The sequence below is a fragment of the Vicia villosa genome, unplaced genomic scaffold (assembly GCF_029867415.1).
Source record: "Vicia villosa cultivar HV-30 ecotype Madison, WI unplaced genomic scaffold, Vvil1.0 ctg.002755F_1_1, whole genome shotgun sequence".
Taxonomy (NCBI): domain Eukaryota; kingdom Viridiplantae; phylum Streptophyta; class Magnoliopsida; order Fabales; family Fabaceae; genus Vicia; species Vicia villosa.
In genome coordinates, this window is record NW_026706022.1 from 215160 (window position 1) to 237318 (window position 22159).

The 22159-nt window shown below is 37.8% G+C and overlaps 1 protein-coding gene across 1 annotated transcript; it reads right to left on the bottom strand.

The window, feature by feature from the left end:
• Window positions 1–1749: 1749 nt before the first annotated feature.
• On the bottom strand, window positions 1750–7972 carry LOC131639755 (uncharacterized). The gene is made up of 6 exons (XM_058910220.1): window positions 7897–7972; window positions 7754–7800; window positions 7550–7703; window positions 5585–5796; window positions 2586–3188; window positions 1750–2499 (listed from the first exon to the last, which is right to left on the bottom strand). The coding sequence occupies exons 1-6, from the start codon at window positions 7970–7972 to the stop codon at window positions 1750–1752; spliced, it is 1842 nt and encodes a 613-aa protein (XP_058766203.1).
• Between the last annotated feature and the right edge of the window lie 14187 nt (window positions 7973–22159).

Sequence of the window (22159 nt, forward strand, 5' to 3'; positions counted from 1 at the left end):
AATGTACTCCTTTGGGAACACAGAGACGTACATAGAAGTCACCACCTTGTTTGATGTGTTCCGATTCCTTCCCCCAAACGGGAATATATCCCATCTTGGTCTGAAGCGCTTAGTGTATGAAAATTTCTTCCAGCCTTCGTTTTGCATAAAGAACCTTCGATACTATCACTAACCGCTAACAGAAAGCACACCAGATCTAAGAGCCCCAAACCATGAACTCTCAATCAACCCTTGAAAACACGAGATACAAACAACCTCCCCAACAAGGTCCTTGACCCTAAGATCAGGAATTTAAATCGAAATCGAAGAGGTGTTGAATCCAAAAGTTCAGAGCCAACCGAGAATCCACCAAAAAATGTAAGCAATTTGACAAAGGTGGGATCAGAGATGAGAGAATTCAAAGTCTTGCTCACACATCTCAATCGTAGGACTGATTTGACGGGAAGGAAGGAAAACACGTCGGCAATGAGTTCGCCGGGGAGATATACCGGTGCGTTGCGAGGATGCTCCGTCTGGGGACTCATGTAGTTATGTGAGGGATTTTGCAGTGCAAGAATTGGAGTAGAAAAGTAAAAACTATGAACCCTAATTTAACAGTAAAACCAACGGAATACACAATTATTTCATTTTTTTATCTTTTACGGAAACTTGTGATATTATCATAATCGTGTAAGCGCTTTTAGATGGTTTGGTGCAGTCTCCGTCACAGTTTTTATTATATTTGAAAACTCTCCAATCGTATTCAATTATCCCAAAGATCCTCACTATATATTGAAGGACGAGGACTGTTTCAATCTAGTTGGTTCCTGCAATGGTTTACTCTGTCTGTACCATCAATGTTATAACCATAACTACGATGTTTTAGAGATGTGGCTCCGTATTTGGAACCCGGCCACAAGGACAATATCGGAAAAAATATTGTGTAGTGGTATCGGCCTAATTTGAAGTTTGGTTAGGATAATTCAACCAACAATTATAAGTTTGGTTAGGATAATTCAACCAACAATTATCATTATATGATGTTACCTCAATTCTCTTATTTTAGTTGTCTTTGCACTTGCATACGAGCACTAATCTATAAGATGACATTCTTTTTCTTCCTGCTGTTAAAATTATATAGAAACATCTGATGTGTTGCTTCTGTCTGGTGTAGGGGCGGTTTGGGTATGGTTTTATGGGGATGTCCTGTGCAGGCAGGGTGGATCGACTTCAGGCCCGTGTATCCGGTCTCGCACAATTCTGCTCCGTTGTTTTTCTTCTTTGTACCACAGTTGTGTGGGTGAGCCAATTAGAGGGCTGCTGTTTTTTGTTTCTGAAAGGGAGTTTTTCACGTGCTTGCGTTTGTGTAGTTTGCGTATGGGTGCTCATGATTATTTTTCTTTTGAATTACAACTCATGGTCAATTAGCCAATAAAAATATCAACTTAACTTGATGAGCATTGATATAAGCACAATAGTCATTTTCTACACAACAAATTTCATGAATCATCGTTGCTTAAAAATCTGTAACAATGAAAAACGTTATTAGGGAAGTGTTCCATATTCCTAATTGTGGTAGAAAGCATCTTTGATATGGTCGAGTTGATTTAATATTCATACCATTTCTTTTGAATACTTCAGCATGTGTAAAGGTCAAAAATCATTCATCTTGCTAGACACCAGTCTGTCTCCTCAGGAAATTGATTTCTCGCAAGAAATTTTGTATAAGTTGTGATATTTAAGTTTTTTTGATAACAAACATCATTTAGATTAACAAGGAGCCAAAGGGGCCAAAAGAACATCAATAGACTCAACATAGGGCAAGAAACCTACCCAAGTTTTGTTTCCTAAAACCCTACCAACACGAACCAAAAGGTGGGTATCAGTATTGAAAGCTCTATTTAAGTACATTAATGAAACACCCTTAAGCTTACAAAGAAGAGACCTACAATATCCAACAATAGGATCTAAATCTGCATCAAAATCAGTTCCATTTATTGAGTCCACTACTCCTAATGCATCATAAAAAATTAAAGCAGAATCTAAATGAAAATCCAAAGCCATGTTAATAGCCCATTGAATACCAAGGAGTTCCGCTGTAGCTGGGTTAGCAAAACTCGAAATTCTCTTACACGCCGCTAGAGCTATGTTTCCAGATGGCTCTTTGATGACACACCCCAAGGCGAGAACGCCATTGTCAAAACAGCAGACATCTGATTGAACACTCCAAAAACCTTTTGGAATAAGGCTCATCATATTTTTTGCTGTATAATCCTGCTCAGACATTCTAGAAACATTGAAATCTGCAGCTGCTTCTTCAATTTCCTGCGCTATAACCTGCGGCCTCGGGCTCTTCTGGTTGAAGACTATTTCATTTCTAGCACTCCAGATTTTCCACAGACCAAACCCAATAATTTGAACCAGCTTTTTCTCCTTTGATTTTAAAACATCCCGCAGCCATACAGTTAACTCACCAGCATTCGGCAGTCGCACCCCAAGCAGAGGGGAAAATAAAACTCTCTTTGAAAATTCACATTGGAGGAAAATGTGCCTGATAGACTCAGGAAAACAATGGCAGAAAGGGCAAAGAGTATCGAGATTTATACCTTTTTTTTTTCCATAATACACTTTGTCGGAATAACATTGTTGAGTAGCCTCCAAATGAAGTTTTTAGTTTTTTCCAACAGATGTGCTTTCCAAAGGTATTTCCAGACCTCACCATCTTGTATAAAGGAGGACTCAGCTTTTGGATGATGCTGCAATCTTTTTGCAAGATGGTAGCCAGATTTAACAGAGTATTCTCCATCCCTTTCATAGTGTCGGATGTGTTTATCTTCCAGGGCTCTAGTTGAGATAGGAATGCTTGCTATATGATCCACTTCATATGAAGCAAAATTGTCTCTAAGAGTCTCCATATTCCACTTTGCAAGATTACCATCGATAAGACTAGAAACCTTCGTATGTGGCTCCAGAGAGTTGTTCGTCGTGAACGACTTGAAACCTGGGATAGAAGGAATCCAATTATCACTCATAATGTTGATACTCTCACCATTTCCTATGCGCCATCTCGTCCCGCTAAGAACCAAATCTTTTACGCTGAAAATGCTGCGCCAAGCATAGCTTGGTTTGAAACCTAAGCCTGCTTCAGAAATGCTACTCCTGGGGTAGTATCTCCCTTTGAAAAATCTTTCAAAAAGGGAGCCATCACTCTGTAATAACCTCCAAAATGCTTACCAAGGAGACTACTGTTGAAATCTTTTGCCTTTGAATCCCATTCCTCTGCTTCCTTTTGCTTTTGATAATCTCTCCCAACTCATCCAATGGATCTTTCTCCCCTCATTATTTGATCCCCACCAAAACCTTGACATCATCGATTCAATTTCCTTGCAGCAGCTATCCAGGATTCGATAGCAACTCATGATATAAGTCGGAATGGCTTGAGCCACTGCCTTTATGAGTACCTCTTTTCCAGCCCTTGAAAGGAATTTTTCTTTCCACCCTGTAATACGGTGGGAGAACTGCCTTTTGAAATGTTGCGAATAGCAAGAGTCACCACCGACTTTATTTTATCCAATTTATAGAAAGGCTAAAAGAACAAAAAAAACCTTTTTAAAAGACTTTGAGTTCGGGGGGTAGGTTATACAAAGGGAAGGTGTAAACACCCTTTGTATCCATGGTTATCCATGGGCTCTTAATTTCTTAGCTCACTTTGTTTCAAAATGTTTGAAATGTAGAAAGAGAATAGGAAAAACTTTGATAAGGACTTTAACTTGTAAATAAGCGTAGCCTCGTTTTGAAAGTATTTGAAAAGAGTGTGAGAAAAAGATTTTTTTGATTTTAAATCAGAGCAAGCAACTAGTAGCAACTACCCTAATTTTGAGATTTATGTTCTTTAAGCTTTTCGGTTTGAAAGGGCTATCTATACCATAAAGAGGGCAAGTAATCCTTTCATTGGATTTGAAAAAAGGGTCATCGAAATTATCGTTCGCCATAAGACTGTCCCTACTATAAAGAGGGCAGGTAGTCTCAGAGAAGGGTATAATAGTCATTTAGGCAACAATAAGGATACCTTAGCATTCGAAGGGTCGATCATCATTTTATTCGAGGCAACACTGAGGGACTAGATCTCATATGATAATTTTATTCGTAGGCAGCAGGCTAAGGTATCCTCGTATTCGAGGGACTTCAATATTTTTGATCGTAAGGCAACAGGCAACAAGAGGGATTACCCTAAAGGTGTGTGTGCCACAATCAAGTGATTCAGTTTGAATATTTTATCTTGTAAGTTAGTGAGATAAATCCATTTTAACAAGGCTTGCACTCCCTAGGATTACTAACCACAGCAGAAAATAAAACAGAATTAAATGTCCTACGCTATTACAATAAACACCTGTAGGGCAGAAAAATAAAGGCGGAAAAGAAAAGCTAATTACTATTACATAAATAACCTTTTGCAAGCCTATACACGTTTTCTAAAATTAAAAAGGCAAAAAAATAAATGAATTAAATAAATAGCATAAAATAAAGGCAGAAATTAAAGCAGAAATTAAATAAAGGTATAAATAAAATAAAAGCAAAAATTAAATAAAGGCATTCGACAATCATTGGAGTTTGGGATGAGAAAAGAATTCCGTTTGAAACATACTTTAAGAAAAATCAAGGTTAAAATCTTATGGCTAAAAAACCTAGACAAACCTAAAGGTGAAAACCCAAGGGTTAAAAACCTACAGTTAATAGACAACTCTTACATTGTTGATAAAAACCTATGGTTTATTGATTAAGGTTAAATCTGATTAAAAACCTAAAATTAATTTAAAATTATTAAACCTAAAATTAATATTATTAAAAGAACCTAAAATTAATTAAAAATATTAACCCTAAAATTAATCTAATTATTTAACCTAAATTAATTAATTAATCCTAAATTATTAACCTAAAATAATTACTAAATCTAACTAATTGATTATTATAAATTAAATCACTAATAACATAACTAATTATTTTAATAAAACTAATTAACAAAAAGTCTAAAAAATATCTAAGTAAAAAAAGTTTGGTTTTAATTAATTAAAAAAACAAGTCATATAAGTAAATAAATAATTTGGAAGAAAAAACCTGGGTGCTGATTTGGTGTGATGACCTCTTGTCGGTACATGGTAGACCTGCATCTTGGTGTCTTGGATCTGGCGTTGAGTGGAAATCTTGTGGAAGATATTGGAGGTGCATTGTAAGCCTGTGCTGGTCATACGCGTGGGATCTGGAAATCAAGAAATACAAAGAAAAAAAATAGAAAGAGGCTGGGTTCGAACCCAGGTCTCTAATATTAGTAAAGTTTACTTTTTCCAGCCAGGCGACACGTTTTAGTCAATAATATATTAACACCACAAATTTAAATATAAAACATGGCAATTGAATGGTAAATTGGGGCGGAGTCAACGTGGGCCCAGCAATTAGTGGCGTGGCAAATCAGAATAGGAGGGAGGGTTTGAAGTTATTTGACCAGCTAATCAGCAGCTCCCACACATGATCCACAAGTCAAAGCACTGTTCATCTTCTTTTTTCTCCGCACCTGCGGAAATAGCTGCGCAATCTCCCACGAAATTACCTGCGGAATTTTCTTCCGGTTCTCCTTCTTCCATAGCCATGATCTGAAACCACCCAGTCCACCTATTTTGGGGTCTGCAAATCCAGTGGTGTGGTTAGTTTTCCCTGAAACACACTGCACATAGGAATACGAAGCATGCCTACCTTCTTTTCCTAACAATGGCAAGTCATTGATTGTGCGTCCAAACTCATAAATGATGATCCCAATCGACTCTAAGCATGATTATGAACATATGTATATGCATAGAATTCACTTAAATAGCTTGTATTAAACATTTGAAATTCAAAAAAGGAAGAACAAACCGGTGTAGATGGCTGCGCGAGTTCTAGCGTACCACCGGTTTCAAGAATGATTGGGAGGAGCCCATTGGATCTCCAGGAACGTGATGCAACATTTGTAATGGCCTGCAACCTTCTGAGATTTTTTTTCATGTGCTTCACTTTCCTTGAGTTTTTGTTAATGAGAAACCCTAGTTTTCTTGCCCACTTTTTCGTTGTCTTTTGTTCTGAATGGCTCCCATATATATAAGGGTTTGAATTAGGTCAAAACTTTGGAGAGAATCAAAAAGATTGGATAAAAAAATATTTGATTTGGAAGAGAAAATATTTGATTGAAAACTTTCTATTTTGAGTTCAATTGTGTATCAATTAACTTTAATTCTTTTCCTTGGCCTTCAAGATTATTATTTGATGAATCTCTTGATTGCAATCACAAGCCATGCATTTGTTTGGTATTTATTTTGATTTTAAATGAATAATAATCAAAACAAATAAAATAAAAATCCCAAAATCATGTAAAACGAAATTATTTGGTCATCCACATGTTTCTTGGGCCTTTATATGATTAGGAATTAAGGCCTCATCCATGGATCCATTAAACTTACATTTTATTTGATTTATTTAACATTTAAATGAATCAAATTCAAATAAAATATAAATAAATATCATAACATTAATATGATGGATTTAGAGATCCTTATTTAGGTCATAAACATGTATGAATTCAAAAACCTAGGCCCATTAGCTTAAAAGTCTAAAATTGGCCAATTAGGTTTCCATGCATTTCTTGAAAATTGCCCAACTTCAACCATGCGTATCTCTCTCAATTTTAATCCTATAAATGTGTTCTTGACCATTTTAGAAACCTCAAGATGTCTTGTAAAACCTCCTTATGGTTTCATCTCAATTGAGTTTACCATGTTCATGTACCATTCTTTGAGAAAAAATGACTTTTTGTTGACTTTCAAAAGGACCTATAATGTATTGGCTCATATCTCTCAAATGGTGCATTTCTTGACTCTGGGCCCAACACCAAAGTTGTAGAGAATCAAATTTCCTTGAGAATGAGCTTTGGTTGAGAAATTTCTGAGAAAGTATGAGGGAGATATGGCTGGTCAAAGTTTAGTTGACTTTTACCTATAAACCCTAATTTAGCAACTTTGTACTTTTGTGGATTTTTGATCTTTTCTTGATGAATCATTATCAAACTTTGATAAAATGATGAATATAACATTATAATGTTAATGTTGACCAAAAATCAGTAATTTTGATTGTAATTTGACCATAGTTGACCTTTAGGTCAAACTAGTCGACTGTTGACCATTTGAACTGTTGATTGATCAAACTTGTGAATCAGAGCTTGAAACTTGGCATGAGGACCCTTTGAAGCATATGAGAGGCCATGGGATCAAATTGAGGTCTTAGAACTTGATTTGAACTTTGAGAGAAGCTAAACCCTAATTGTGGGTTGATTGCTTAGGAGATAGATAGTCAGGCTTATTTCTCAGTGCTTGTGCCAAAATATTTTAAAATATGATGGGAAAATTTTGGGGTATGACGCATCCCTTAATTTTCTTCCTTACCCTCTCAATTACCAAGGAAAATACTTATTTTTTTGATCTTCCAAAAACCACAGGGAGGCCTAAATATTTTGTGTGACTAGAAACAGCTTTGAATCCCAACTTACTTCGGATTATTTCCTTCATGTTTGGAGAGAGGTTGTTGCTGAAAGACACCTCTGATTTTTCAAAATTCACCACTTGGCCAGAAGCACACTGGTACTTGTCAAGAATTTCCAGAATTTTTGCTGCTTCCACTTCATTTGCGCGAGAAAAATGAGGCTATCATTAGCGAAAAACAAGAGAGAAATTACAGGGCATTTTCTAGCAACCTGAACACCATGAATCTCCTTTGTTACAGCAGCATTCCTAAGCATACCTGACAAAAAATCAGCACAAATGATAAAAAGGTAATGGGAAAGAGGATCACCTTGGCGAAGCCCTCTTTCCGGATGAAAAGTCTTTGAAGGTTTACCATTTATGAGCACTTTGTAAGAGACTGTAGTCATACACCTTTTGATAAGTGTCATACCCCAAAACTTGTCCAACATATTTATGAAATTAAACTGATATTTTGATCATATGGATTTCACATCTCAATCAAGTGATGATTCTTTAGGTTATTGATGTAAAACAAGCTGGCCATTTGTTTATAAGAATGGTTGTAGGTTGACGTTTCTTTAACTTCTTGAGGTTATTGATGTAAAACAATTTGGCAACTTGTTTGTAAGAATGCATGGTAGAAATATTACATCTCTTAAGAAGGAACTTCATTTCTAGGTCAGGAGTTTATACAATATAATTGAGTGTATTAGTGTTGGTATTTTGATAATATAGTTATATGTCGATGTTTCTTTAACTACCAAGAATATGTGAAACCTTGTTTTGTGGGTAATAGATTTCTGTTTTGATGATGACAATTGTGAAGAACTGTAAAAGATCAGAAAAGAAAGATAACATAATGACAATTATGAAGAACAAAACAGATACAACATCAGAAAAGAAAGATAAATATGATAACAATTGTAAAAGATAAGAATAGATGATATTCAACATGATAAATATGCTACAATTGTGAAAGTCAACCTATTTACTTAAACGGCTAAAGATGCAAGCAATGAGATTGATAAACGATAAACAAAGTTTTCACATAAAGCTTCAAACATCAACAAATATTGTTAGACAAAGACAAACAAACATATTATATCAAAAGTCTTGGGAGATCTCAAGCAAAGTGTCAACACAATGAATACACCAGACACATGCTTAGGGAAGTTATCCCAATTTAGTAAGTGAGTGAAACTTTTATAAACGCAAAAGTCTTTCTTTATAGAAGTAGATAGCTATAAGTGCGCACGCGCACACTCACAAACACACACACACACACACAGACACACACACATTTAAACCTTTTTATAAAATGTTTTGAAAAGAATAACCCTCGAGAAGTATATATAGAAGTTGCATAGAAAGAGGTGAGAGCATTAAAAAAGTCAAAAAATATTTTTTGACTGGATCTAATTGATTATTCCAATCGATTATATTGGCGCGTTTTTGAAGATCAAGACCGTTTGAATGCACCCAATTGGTTAGCAACGACTATATATCAATTCTTATTTTGAAACTCATAGCCGTTACATTTAAATTAGTTAATCGATTGGTCTAATCGATTAGTAACAATCATTTTTTATTTAATGAGATTTTCTATTTTATAGATATTTAATGCATATCCACGGATGACTCCTCCACAACCAATGACGCAATTCTTACAAGCTCCATCCACATTAATGCATATTCATCCCTTTTTAGGAAATTTAAAGTGGACTTGAATTTCCATGCTTCTCTCCATGCACTTCTCCTTCATTATCTTTTTTGTCAGTCCATAATATTCTACCATTTTTTTTCACTTTCTCCACTTGATAATGAGGTCTCACAAAATCTTCCTCATGTTTCTCTTTGTTTCTCCACAGCCATAGCATATGACAAGCTGTTGCCCAAAACCTATCCCAATTCTCTGTCCAGCCATACTATCTCCCAATATCAATATTCATGCCAATCCACATAGTTAGACTGCTAGTGAAAAATCTGAATCAGTTTGGGCTAGGAACCACACTCTCCCAAAATTGTGAAGCTAACCTACAATCTCGCAACACATATAATGTCGTTTCCGGAAAACCATAACAATAGTCACACACATTCGAACCAAGCCCCTTTTTACTCAATCTATCGTGCTTTACTAACCATAGAAAGACACGGACTCTCTTTGGGACTTTTAGATGCCATATTTTCTTCCAATACTTATTCGCCGCTTGCACCGCAAAGTTACATATACCATGGTACATTACAGTGATCACTGACTTCCCTATGCTTGAGTCCAGCCAAGTCTGCTCATCTTCCCCATAGCTGTCATCTGGAGGAAGAATTGTACCTATTTTCCCTAAAATGTCCGCTGGCAGCCAAGATGATAACAGCTGCCAATTCCATTCTCCATCCTTAGCATAATTGAACAACTTGTCATGCATGCAATTATCCGGAATGTATAAATCCTTGTCCACCAACCGCAACCCAGGTTCGATCCAAACATCATGAGTATTATCTATTGTTTTGCCATTCCGAACAATCCAGCCAGCATTATCTTCCAACACCGTGCTGAGCTTAATAATATTCCTCCATAAATGCGAGTCCGTCGGTCTCGCAATACGTTCTCCATTATTAGTGTTGCAGTGATACTTGCCTTTAAGAACGTTGCTCCACATGTCCTGGTTGTGAGCCTGCATACCTCGAACCAGTTTCAGAATGCATGCTTTATTCATTTCATGCAGTCTTCGGTAAAATTTATCATATATACGTAAGATTTTTTGAAATATTCCAATAAAAATACATATCGAATTCTTTAATTGACCTATATGATGTTTTGATTGGCTACCGATATTTTTAGTGTCTTTCTAGAGTTTTTGGTAGAGACATTTTTTTTTACACTTTATTAATAAAAATTGAGAGAAACAATTTTGATATTTTTTTTTTGTAAGCAAGGATTGAACTAGAAGAGAGAACCCAAGTTCTCTAAAGCTTGTTACAAAAAGCCGGGATATAACCCGAAGAAAAAGAAAAACTACGCTTCAGAAAGCGATTTACAAAAAATAAAGGAAAGGATGCCGACTAAACTCGTAAAAATTACAATTGGGATGTCTAATATTCCCGACAAAAGCCCAACGCCAAACCAGAGCTTTAACTCCCCAAACCATATCATAAATATTCCAATTATCTCCCCTGAAGATGATACCGTTTCTAACCGTCCACAAATACCACACCATTGCCAACCACACCACCCCTTCTTTTCCTTTGCGAATCTTAGCTTTCTTACCGAATGCATACCACATCAAGAAGCTTTCCTTGGTGTCATCCGCCTTATAATTATCAAAGCCGATCCACTACGCTATGTCTTTCCACACCAAATTCACATTTGGACAAGATAACAACAAATGACTACTCGATTCTTCACATGAACCACAAAACACTCAAGAGGAATTAGAGAAAGGTAATATACCTCTTCGAGATAAGGCTCCTCTTGTCGGAATTCTATCAATGAAACAACGCCATCCAAAGGCCTTTATTTTAGTTGGGACAACCACCTTCCAAACTATTTTAAAGGCTTTATCAAACTTCCCAAGAGGACCAAACGGGATGTGTACAGCATTCAGAATTTTGTAACATGATTGAACCGAAAAACCCCCGTCCTTGCTAGGAATCCACCACGTTCTGTCCTGCCTACTGGGGTCCAGCCCTTCATCCCTTAACACCTGATTCAGACCCAAAAAAGCATCTCTCAGATCCCTGTCCTCGATGTGGCCAGAGTCTCCATGCCCATCCGGTTGTTGCCCGAAGGAACCCGAACTCGCAGCGTGAAAGTGCTGATGCAGAACCGATTCTACTACTGGTTGCATCTGAAAACTCTGCTGCTGCCTCACACCCAGAATAGCCACGGTATCAACAAGACCATGCACTAAGGCAGTGTCCCGGTTGTTCGAATTAGCGCACGGTAAGCCGAAATCTCCCCACATCCAGTCTCCATTTTCCATCCTCCCATTAGTGTAACCGAAACCTGCTGTAAAAAAGAAACAGAAAACAGTGAAGGAAAAAGATCTCTAAGGATTCCCCGCCTCGTCCAATTAGCATTCCAAAAGGAAGTAGTGCTTCCGCTCCCGACCTCAACTTTGCAATTGGAATTGAAAAAATCTATCGGCTTAATGGTATTCAAGGACAGTAAGTCTCTCCACCACATCGATTTTAGAGACTCCCCTTTCACATTAGTTCCCTTATGAAAAACGCTAAGGCATATATCACCATATCTCGCTTTCAAAACGCCGTTCCATAAGTCTCCGTTTTGTTCCAATATTCTCCATTTCCATTTGTGCAATAGGGCTACATTAAAATCTCCTATTCTTCTAACCCCCAATCCTCCCTTTTCTATCGGAAGACAAACGGTATCCCAACACGCCCAATGAATTGTTCTCTTATCCTCCACCCCTCCCCATAGGAAGTTGCTTTGTAACTTAGTGATTTCTTTAATGATCTTCTTTGGAGCCTTGTAAATGGAAAGGAAGAAGATAGCTAAACTCCCGAGAACCGCCTTTACAAGGGTAAGTCTACCACCGAAGCTAAGGAGTCTCCCTTTCCACGATGCCAATCTATTCCTAACCTTGTTCATCAAAGGTTCCCAAGAAACCACTCTTATAGGATTACAACCTATCGATATCCCTAAGAAGTTGAACACTTTTCCTTCCTTCTTACATCCAAGAAAACAAGTGGCAATCTCCAAGAAATTAGGATTAATGTTGTAACCGATTAACTTGCTTTTGTGAAAGTTAATACCTAATCCCGAAATAGACTCAAAAGCTCTTAAGACCGACTTAATAGCCCAAAGATGAGCCCAACTACCATCTCCTACCAATAACGTGTCGTCCGCAAATTGAAGGACATCGATGAAGCTCCTTCTATTGAAACTAAACCCCGCAAAATCACCATTTTCCACCGCTTTATTGACCAGCCCCTTCAATCCCTCCGCAACAATGACAAATAAAAACGGAGAAATAAGATCTCCTTGCCTCAATCCTCTTTCCACTATGAATTCTTTTGTAGGGCTCCCATTCACCATCACCGACATATGGCTAGTAAAAACTAAAGCTTGCATCCAACTTAACCAAATATCACCAAAACCCATTCTACGCATCATAACCCGAAGAAACTCCCAATTAACGTTATCGTATGCTTTTTCAAAATCCACTTTGAAAAGCAAGCAAGATTTCTTCTCTTTAATAGCGTAATCTACCATCTCATTCGCTATAAGGACCCCGTCCAATAATTGCCTCCCGGGGACAAAAGCGCTTTGACAATTAGAAATGATCTTGCCTATCACCTTCTTAATTCTACAAGCCAAGACTTTGGAGATAATCTTGTGTATGCTACCTATCAAACAAATGGTTCTATAGTTATCTAAACCGATCGGATTGTTAGACTTAGGGACCAAAGCAAGGAAAGAAGATGTTATTGATTTGGAAAGCGCTGCCCCTGTTTGAAAAGATTTGAAACATAGAAGCACATCCTTCTTCAAAAAATCCCAACACTTCTTGAAGAAAAAGATAGAATAGCCATCCGGTCCCGGGCTCTTGTAACCGTCACAATTCCAAATTGCTTCTTTAATTTCTCCTTCATCAAAAGGTAATTCAAGAGAAATCTTATCTTCTTCGCTAATTTGTTTGAAAAGATCCCCTTCAAGAAACGGCCTCAAGTAATCACTCTCCTTGAACTTAGCTTTGAAATGTTCGTACACCACTTCCCTCACCTCCTCCACTTCTTCCACCATACCGTTTGAGGTTAATAGAGGACCAAGGAAATTACGTCTTAAACCTCGTTTCATGGACAAGTGAAAAAATTTGCTATTATCATCGCCATCGTTAAGCCACTTTAATCTAGCTTTTTGAATTAGCATGTTCTCCCTAATTTTTAGATTCAACCAAAACTTCTTATTCGCCTTTCTTCTATCTCCCTCTTCTACTTCTTCATCCGAATGAAGATCATCAATCTCATTTATCTCCTTCACTCCTTCTTCCATCTTCATATCTATCTTACCAAGGATATTAACATTCCACCATCTCAATCTACTTTTAAGAAGCCTCAATTTTTCCTTCAAAACGAAATCCCCACGACCTTGCACTTCCATATCATTCCATTCCTTTTCTATAAAACCAAGGAAATCTTTGTTTTGAAACCATTCAATATTAAATTTAAAAGGCTTCGGACCCCCAATCCTTTTTGCTAACCACTAGCCAAATTGGACAATGATCAGATATATCTCTATCACCAATTTGTTGACCTACCACATCCCACCAATTCACAACATTACTAGAAATTAAAAAACGATCTATACGACTTTCCGATTTTCCATCACTACTGAACCAACTGAATTTCTTTCCTTTGCAAGGAACATCTACCAGCCTCATGTCATGAATAAAGCCCGAGAAATCCTCCCACTCCGCTTGATTACTCAGATCAGACCTGCCTTTCCTCTCACTTCCCTTTGTGATTGCGTTAAAATCTCCCCTACCACCCATTCCCCGTCCCCAAGACTGTTCTTTAAAGCTAACAATCTGCTCCACAGGTCACGTTTTAGACAAATGCAGCAGGGAGAATACACATTACAGAAATAATAAAGATTCCCTTTCCAAACAGCTTTCACACCTATATAACCAGGACCCCTAAAGCTACATAAAACCTCAACCTTCCTAGAATTCCACAAAATTAAGAGACCTCCAGACATACCTGAAGAATCAGAAGCTGAGAAATCGACCCCTTCAGAGTGCCAAAAACTTTTAGCAGTAGAAACAGAACATGACTTCGGTTTTGTTTCTTGAAGAAAAAACATTTCAGCTCTGCCTTTGCTAATGATATGGTGTATTCTCCTTCTCTTAATCAAACTACATCCCCCTCTGATATTTAGAGATCCAATAATCATTGCACACCTATAATAATCTCCTTACCTCCTTCCTTCCTCAACTGACTAGTTGCCTCTGTATCTTGAAGGTTCCTGACCAAAACACTATCCGACTCGGTACTCTTGCACACCACACCTAGCTTTTTTATAGAATTCCTCAGAAGCTCTCCCCCACCTTGATTTAGTAGACCAGCAATTCTACGATTACTTCTAATCATGTCTGATTCTTCTGATTGCTCACCATGAAAAATTCTTGCTACATCTCCAAAACGACTGTCACACAGAGAGAATTGAGAGATAGTATCGGAGGAAGAAACTGGAAATTCCCCTTCGCAGCTAGGAACCACACGGGAAAGAAGAGGCTCACTAACTCCTTTTCCTAGTTTTTTGGGCCTATTTTTGCCTTTTTTGCCTGGCCCATTAAGCAAAAGCAGTTTTTTAAAACAAATGGGCTTTTTGTTTTTATGTCTCTTAACAACACGTTGGTCAGGTCCACTAGCCAAAGCTGGCCCACCGAAAGAATTTGGAACACAAGAGAAAGAAATATTCTCGGACTCTCCACCATTAATCGAGTAAGATTTCATCTCCTTCCCATTCTGTCCTTTTCCTAACTTAACATCTTTATCTCTGTCCAAAAATTTTGCCAGTTCCAAATCTTTGTCAAAGGATAGAATGTCCTGCACGAAAGCCTCCTGAGAATCCTCCACTTTCTCTTGTTTTTCCCCTTTGCTCTTCTTCTTCCTCTCTTCTCTTTCTTTCTCTTCTCTTTCTTTCCACCCCTTTCCCTTCTCAAAATATTTCTTTCTTATAAAGAAAATATCTATCCCGCGGAAATGACCAAAATGCCCCTACGCTCAAATATCGTTCAAACGCCCCAAAACGCGGAATATTACCTTAATGATATTTCTAGTACCAAAAATATGAAAACCTTCAATTAAATATTAGTCCGCCATCCCGAACTAATACCGACTGAAACGACTCCAAAAACGGTAAAATTCCAATAAACGTCACAAACGTCCAAATTAAGCATATACTTATTTTTCCGAGCGTTACAACTCTCCCCCACTTAGAAGATTTCCGTCCTCGGAAATATCCCAAACACAAACGAACCTGGATACGCTCTCGCCTCCGACTAACCAACTATCAAGCCACGAAAGCAACGACACAATCAGCACCAACAACGAATCACTCTCGCTAAAAGCAAAACAACCAAAACACAACAACGACAACGAGATGCAATGCCCATACAATGCACTCATCGACTAACACCAAAACACAAGAAATAACCAAGACACAACCAACAAGAACAAGATGCAATGCCCACACAATGCACTTGTCAACCAAACCGCAACCATAATGTTACCGTCATCAAAGGCAACACACCTCTAATCCCCCATCCAAGGAATTAGCTACATGTACTCGAACCATCACCATGGAAACGAGACATCATCATAGATAAGGACATAAAGTTCCAAGACATATACAGCTTCTGAACATCCTCAGCAAAACTAGAATACCAACAACCCGGTCGCACAACATCCAAACAACCATGCCAAGACATAGCAGTCAAACATGTAACCAAAACATCTGGTGGTCTTATCATTCCTACCACATCCACTGTCCACAATTTGAACTCTAACAATTCATATACTTACGAACCGCGTCATTTCACGCTTCCGATGCGCACTCTGATTTCCCACAACAAACAGATTTACCAATTTCATAACCAACTTCCAACTCCTTCTAGTATTCACCAGAAACTCATTGTTCTCTCTTAACATACTCAACCTCTTGATATGCTGTGTCAGCTTGCACACCAGACAAAAGTCTTTGTATTATCCAATCAAAGGCAAAAAGCTAAACCAAACACATCCTTGTTTCACAACACAAGCCCTCATAGATCCTTAAGTGACCAAACCGTCCTCTCAGTCTGACCATCCGTTTGAGGATGATACGCCAAACTCAAACGCAACTTCGTACCCAAAGTACTTTGCGAACCTTCTCAAAATTTCAGAAATAAACCTCGGATCTCAATCTGAACAATACCTTCCGAAACACCATGCAAACAAACAAACCAACAAACAATTTTATCAACGTACCACTCGCCAGTACTCCCATCGGTTAATCCATTCTTATCGAAATAACGTGAGCAGATTTCGTCAATATATCCACAATGACCCAAATCGCCTCACAATTACTCGACGTCCTCGGCAAACCAGAAACAAAATCCATAGAAATGCTATTCCACTTCTACTCAGGAATGGATAAAAGTTACATGAAACTAGACGACTCCTGACAAGTCAAACACAATTAAACAAAACCCTTCATATCCTTCTTCATTACCTTGCCACTAAAAATGACCTTCTCAAATCTTGATATATCTTAGTACGTCAGGATGAATACTCAAATCACTACGACGCACCTCATCCAAAGTCCTCTTTTCAAATCCGAACATTAGGAATACAACCTTGATCATGACATCCCTTGACATTGCTCTTATCAATCCGAAGATCACCATCTTTATCTTTGACTAATAAATGTCATCTTATCAACCCATTCAAATCCGATTTCCGACCTTTTCTAATCTCATCAAGAATACCATAAGTAAGCTTTCACATAAAAGTTCAACACCTGAAGAAGTCGCTTTACACACCCAACTCAAATCCCACAACTGTTTCAACAATCACAATACTCGAATCATCGACATAGACGTATGCAATGGTTTCTCATATTCAACTCGTCCTGATCAAATGAATACTTCAAACTCTTGTAGTCACGTACACACACAAATCTAGATCCGAAAAATTAGTGCCTTTAAATTTCCCAAACAAAAATAACAACTGCCAACTCTAAATCTTGTGACAGATAAATCCTTTCAAAAATCTTAACTTGCATAAAAGCATAAACCACCACTTACCCCTTGAACATTCACTTCACTCGACCAAAAACTCACACAAGGAAACTTAGCAAACAACTTCTTCTTCCCAACACGGACAAAACAATTCTCAAGTACTTAGCATGATCATCTTTACACTGATGACACCCATACCTCAAATCAAACTTGCAAAAAAAACAAGCTCCAACCAACTTGATCCGTCAAAATATCAATCCTCGAAAGTGGATACTTTTCCTTAATTGTCACTTTTCTCAATTGTCTAAAATCGACACACTTGAACGAACAAACCTCTTCTCAAGAAAATCCTTAAGTTGACTCCTCAACTCTTCCAACTCAGAAGTTGGCATCCGATACGGAATCCTCGACACAACAATAGTTCTAGGAACTAAATCCGTCAAAACAGAACTCCAAGACAAAATTCCTCTTTTCGACGATGAATCAATTAAACCTTCAAGAAACACTTATAAAATGCACAATTATCCGCAATTCCCACAATTGCTCTTCCTCAAGAACATCCAAAGTCGTCGACAACATAAACAACATCGTACCACCTTGCACCGACTCATTCACTTCCAGTATTATCAAACTAGCCAGATAAGCCTATCACGTCCAATACGATCCCGTCTACTATCAACAAGAGATTAAGGGTGATCAAGTCCTCAATTTGTCAATAGGTAGCCGACAATCATAATAGAGTATAAACTATCAGTACCAACATTAATAATATTCTTTTCCAACTTTTGCTCATAGCACAAAAGCACAATGATTCCATAATTCACAACTCTCCCAAGATTTCCTGAGCCAGCTAACACCGACGTCAGGTAGCTACGTACCAAAACACTTCTAACAAATCCCAAGAATAAAATTCCCGAGATCCTACTCAACTCTTCGTACTCCTAATTCTTACTCAAGTTCCAAAACGTTTCCAACAACGTCAATAACTCCTACGACAAAGTCTACCACAATGCTTTCCTTAATCATTGATCCAACAACGACACTTCACACAAGGCTACTCAAACAACAACTTCATAGTCCATCAGTAGCGTTAGAGCATCACAACTCTCTAAATTCCATTCTTTTTAAATAACCAAAATCTACTCCGTGACACTCCAACTTGATTAACAACCAAAGTCTTAAGTCCAAGTCACCTTCACTTCGGAAAACAACAAATTCCAACAACACTAGTACTGCTGCCCTCAGTAGCATACTAACATCTTGCAACTGAAACATATCCGAGAAGCATATCTTCTCCCCCACTTAGCTTCAAACCACTCCTGCATACAACCGGCTAGAGGCACAATAAGTACTGACAGTGCTCCACACACTTATCACGTACTGAGGAATTAAACAACATTAGACAACACTGGCCGGACAGACCGACCTGCTCTGATACCACTAATGTAACACCCCAATTCTACCCAAAGCATTTAGGCAAGAAAATATCAGAGTATTAAAATTTCATACAACACATTTAGGATGTTACACTAAGTAACCAAACAAACACCTTGAAAACAAACGGACATCACCGATGCCAAAAGCATACACACCTGCCAATAACATGATACATAACACACGGAAGATATGAACATATATATATATATATACGTATAGCTCTCACTCTCAAAGAGGAGTTTTCCAAAATAAAGTGTTTACAATACACAATGGCACGTTATCACATATACATGTTCAAAAGAGTCATATACAAATAAATAACAACAGACTCCCGACTACCCAGTGTTACATACCAGAGCGACCAACAAGACCAACTGGAGAACTACCTCTTCCAAAAGACTCCCAAAGCGGCTAATCTGCAGGATGCCACTCAAGCATCAAATCAGCAGAAGGGTGAGAATATAATTTATAATGAAGCATGATAAATATAGTAATGCCAACAAGTATCATCAACAATATAACACGATCATACACTCACGTTACATCGTTTATATTCTATCCAAAAGGATACATCACCGATTAATAACATCGTTATCAATTACATCACACCATAATTACCACACAGGCATTAATAAGCACACAACACACATTCACCGTCAAAACATACTAGCCACATCGGCATAAATGATCGCATAATTGCATCACATCAAATTAATATTGGACATTGGCCCACAAGTCCATCAATACATCATCAACAAGTTGTAATAACAACAATTCAACAATGATAATACATCATTCTCATAACAACAATTACTTGCCATAAGGCCACACATCATGTTAATAACAAACAACCAAACATTGTCACATATTAAGAATGAACATTCATTAATACATAACACATATGAACATGATCTCATGTTATCGACAACTAATCACATACCTCGTACCAATACGATAACATTCACACAACACATCATCATGATTTATCATGCACTAGTTCACAAAACCATTTATGAAAATCAACCAACCTCTACTACATCCTACATCATTAACAATTACCACCAAGCACTATGATTATTTACCAATCATATCGCGCATATAAACAATTATGTGTTTCCATCAACAACCCTCATAACCAATTAATAACAAGTTAACCAAGCCTATACTATCATATAGAACATCCAACTAGCTTCCTACCACTTCGAACGGCGTACGAAACGGAGCTACGGATCAAAAGTTACAAGGTTTCAAAGTTTGGAAAATTGAACATACTACACAACTCATCACTTGATCCTAATAAAAATAATGGGATACTACATACTATGAATCATTTAATTAGATACTAATATAGTTCATTGCGTTAGCTTTCCAACGCTTCGAACGGCGACAAAATCTGAGTTACGGTTCAGGAGTTACGAAGTTTCAAAGTTTTGGAAAAACAGAAAATGCTGTTGTCCGCTTCAGCTCCGCTCAGCGGACCCTCACAGAGATTTTTCTGCAAAAGAACCTCCGCTCAGCGGACCCACCTCCGCTCAGCGGACCTGCGTAAACCCAGAAAAAACCAGAACGAACCAGAATGGTTCTAACCCTCTTATACCCACCAAAACCACTCCAAAACATCATCATAACACCAATACAACACATACAAACCATAGAAACAACCTAACATCAAACTTTTCATGGTTGATTCATCAATCTATCTCAAAACCTAACTTTTTATTCAAACTCAATCAAGCCATGGAAAAGGAAAACAAACATGATCAATCACCATAACACAACAAGGATACCATTTAATCATCATACAATCATTCTCAAACAAACTTAGATCAAACAAAGACCACACAAGAAAATTGTGGAAATTGGAACAAGAAGAACAAGAACAAGAACAAGACTATAAGAATCATACATCCAAGATAAATTAGATTCACCCCCTTACCTTGCTATTGTGACGATCGGCAATCGATTCGGTTGAGAATCCTCCACTTTCTCTTGTTTTTCCCCTTTGCTCTTCTTCTTCCTCTCTTCTCTTTCTTTCTCTTCTCTTTCTTTCCATCCCTTTCCCTTCTCACAATATTTCTTTCTTATAAAGAAAATATCTATCCCGCGGAAATGACCAAAATGCCCCTACGCTCAAATATCGTTCAAACGCCCCAAAACGCGGAATATTACCTTAATGATATTTCTAGTACCAAAAATATGAAAACCTTCAATTAAATATTAGTCCGCCATCCCGAACTAATACCGACTGAAACGACTCCAAAAACGGTAAAATTCCAATAAACGTCACAAACGTCCAAATTAAGCATATACTTATTTTTCCGAGCGTTACAACTCTCCCCCACTTAGAAGATTTCCGTCCTCGGAAATATCCCAAACACAAACGAACCTGGATACGCTCTCGCCTCCGACTAACCAACTATCAAGCCACGAAAGCAACGACACAATCAGCACCAACAACGAATCACTCTCGCTAAAAGCAAAACAACCAAAACACAACAACGACAACGAGATGCAATGCCCATACAATGCACTCATCGACTAACACCAAAACACAAGAAATAACCAAGACACAACACACAAGAACAAGATGCAATGCCCACACAATGCACTTGTCAACCAAACCGCAACCATAATGTTACCGTCATCAAAGGCAACACACCTCTAATCCCCCATCCAAGGAATTAGCTACATGTACTCGAACCATCACCATGGAAACGAGACATCATCATAGATAAGGACATAAAGTTCCAAGACATATACAGCTTCTGAACATCCTCAGCAAAACTAGAATACCAACAACCCGGTCGCACAACATCCAAACAACCATGCCAAGACATAGCAGTCAAACATGTAACCAAAACATCTGGTGGTCTTATCATTCCTACCACATCCACTGTCCACAATTTGAACTCTAACAATTCATATACTTACGAACCGCGTCATTTCACGCTTCCGATGCGCACTCTGATTTCCCACAACAAACAGATTTACCAATTTCATAACCAACTTCCAACTCCTTCTAGTATTCACCAGAAACTCATTGTTCTCTCTTAACATACTCAACCTCTTGATATGCTGTGTCAGCTTGCACACCAGACAAAAGTCTTTGTATTATCCAATCAAAGGCAAAAAGCTAAACCAAACACATCCTTGTTTCACAACACAAGCCCTCATAGATCCTTAAGTGACCAAACCGTCCTCTCAGTCTGACCATCCGTTTGAGGATGATACGCCAAACTCAAACGCAACTTCGTACCCAAAGTACTTTGCGAACCTTCTCAAAATTTCAGAAATAAACCTCGGATCTCAATCTGAACAATACCTTCCGAAACACCATGCAAACAAACAAACCAACAAACAATTTTATCAACGTACCACTCGCCAGTACTCCCATCGGTTAATCCATTCTTATCGAAATAACGTGAGCAGATTTCGTCAATATATCCACAATGACCCAAA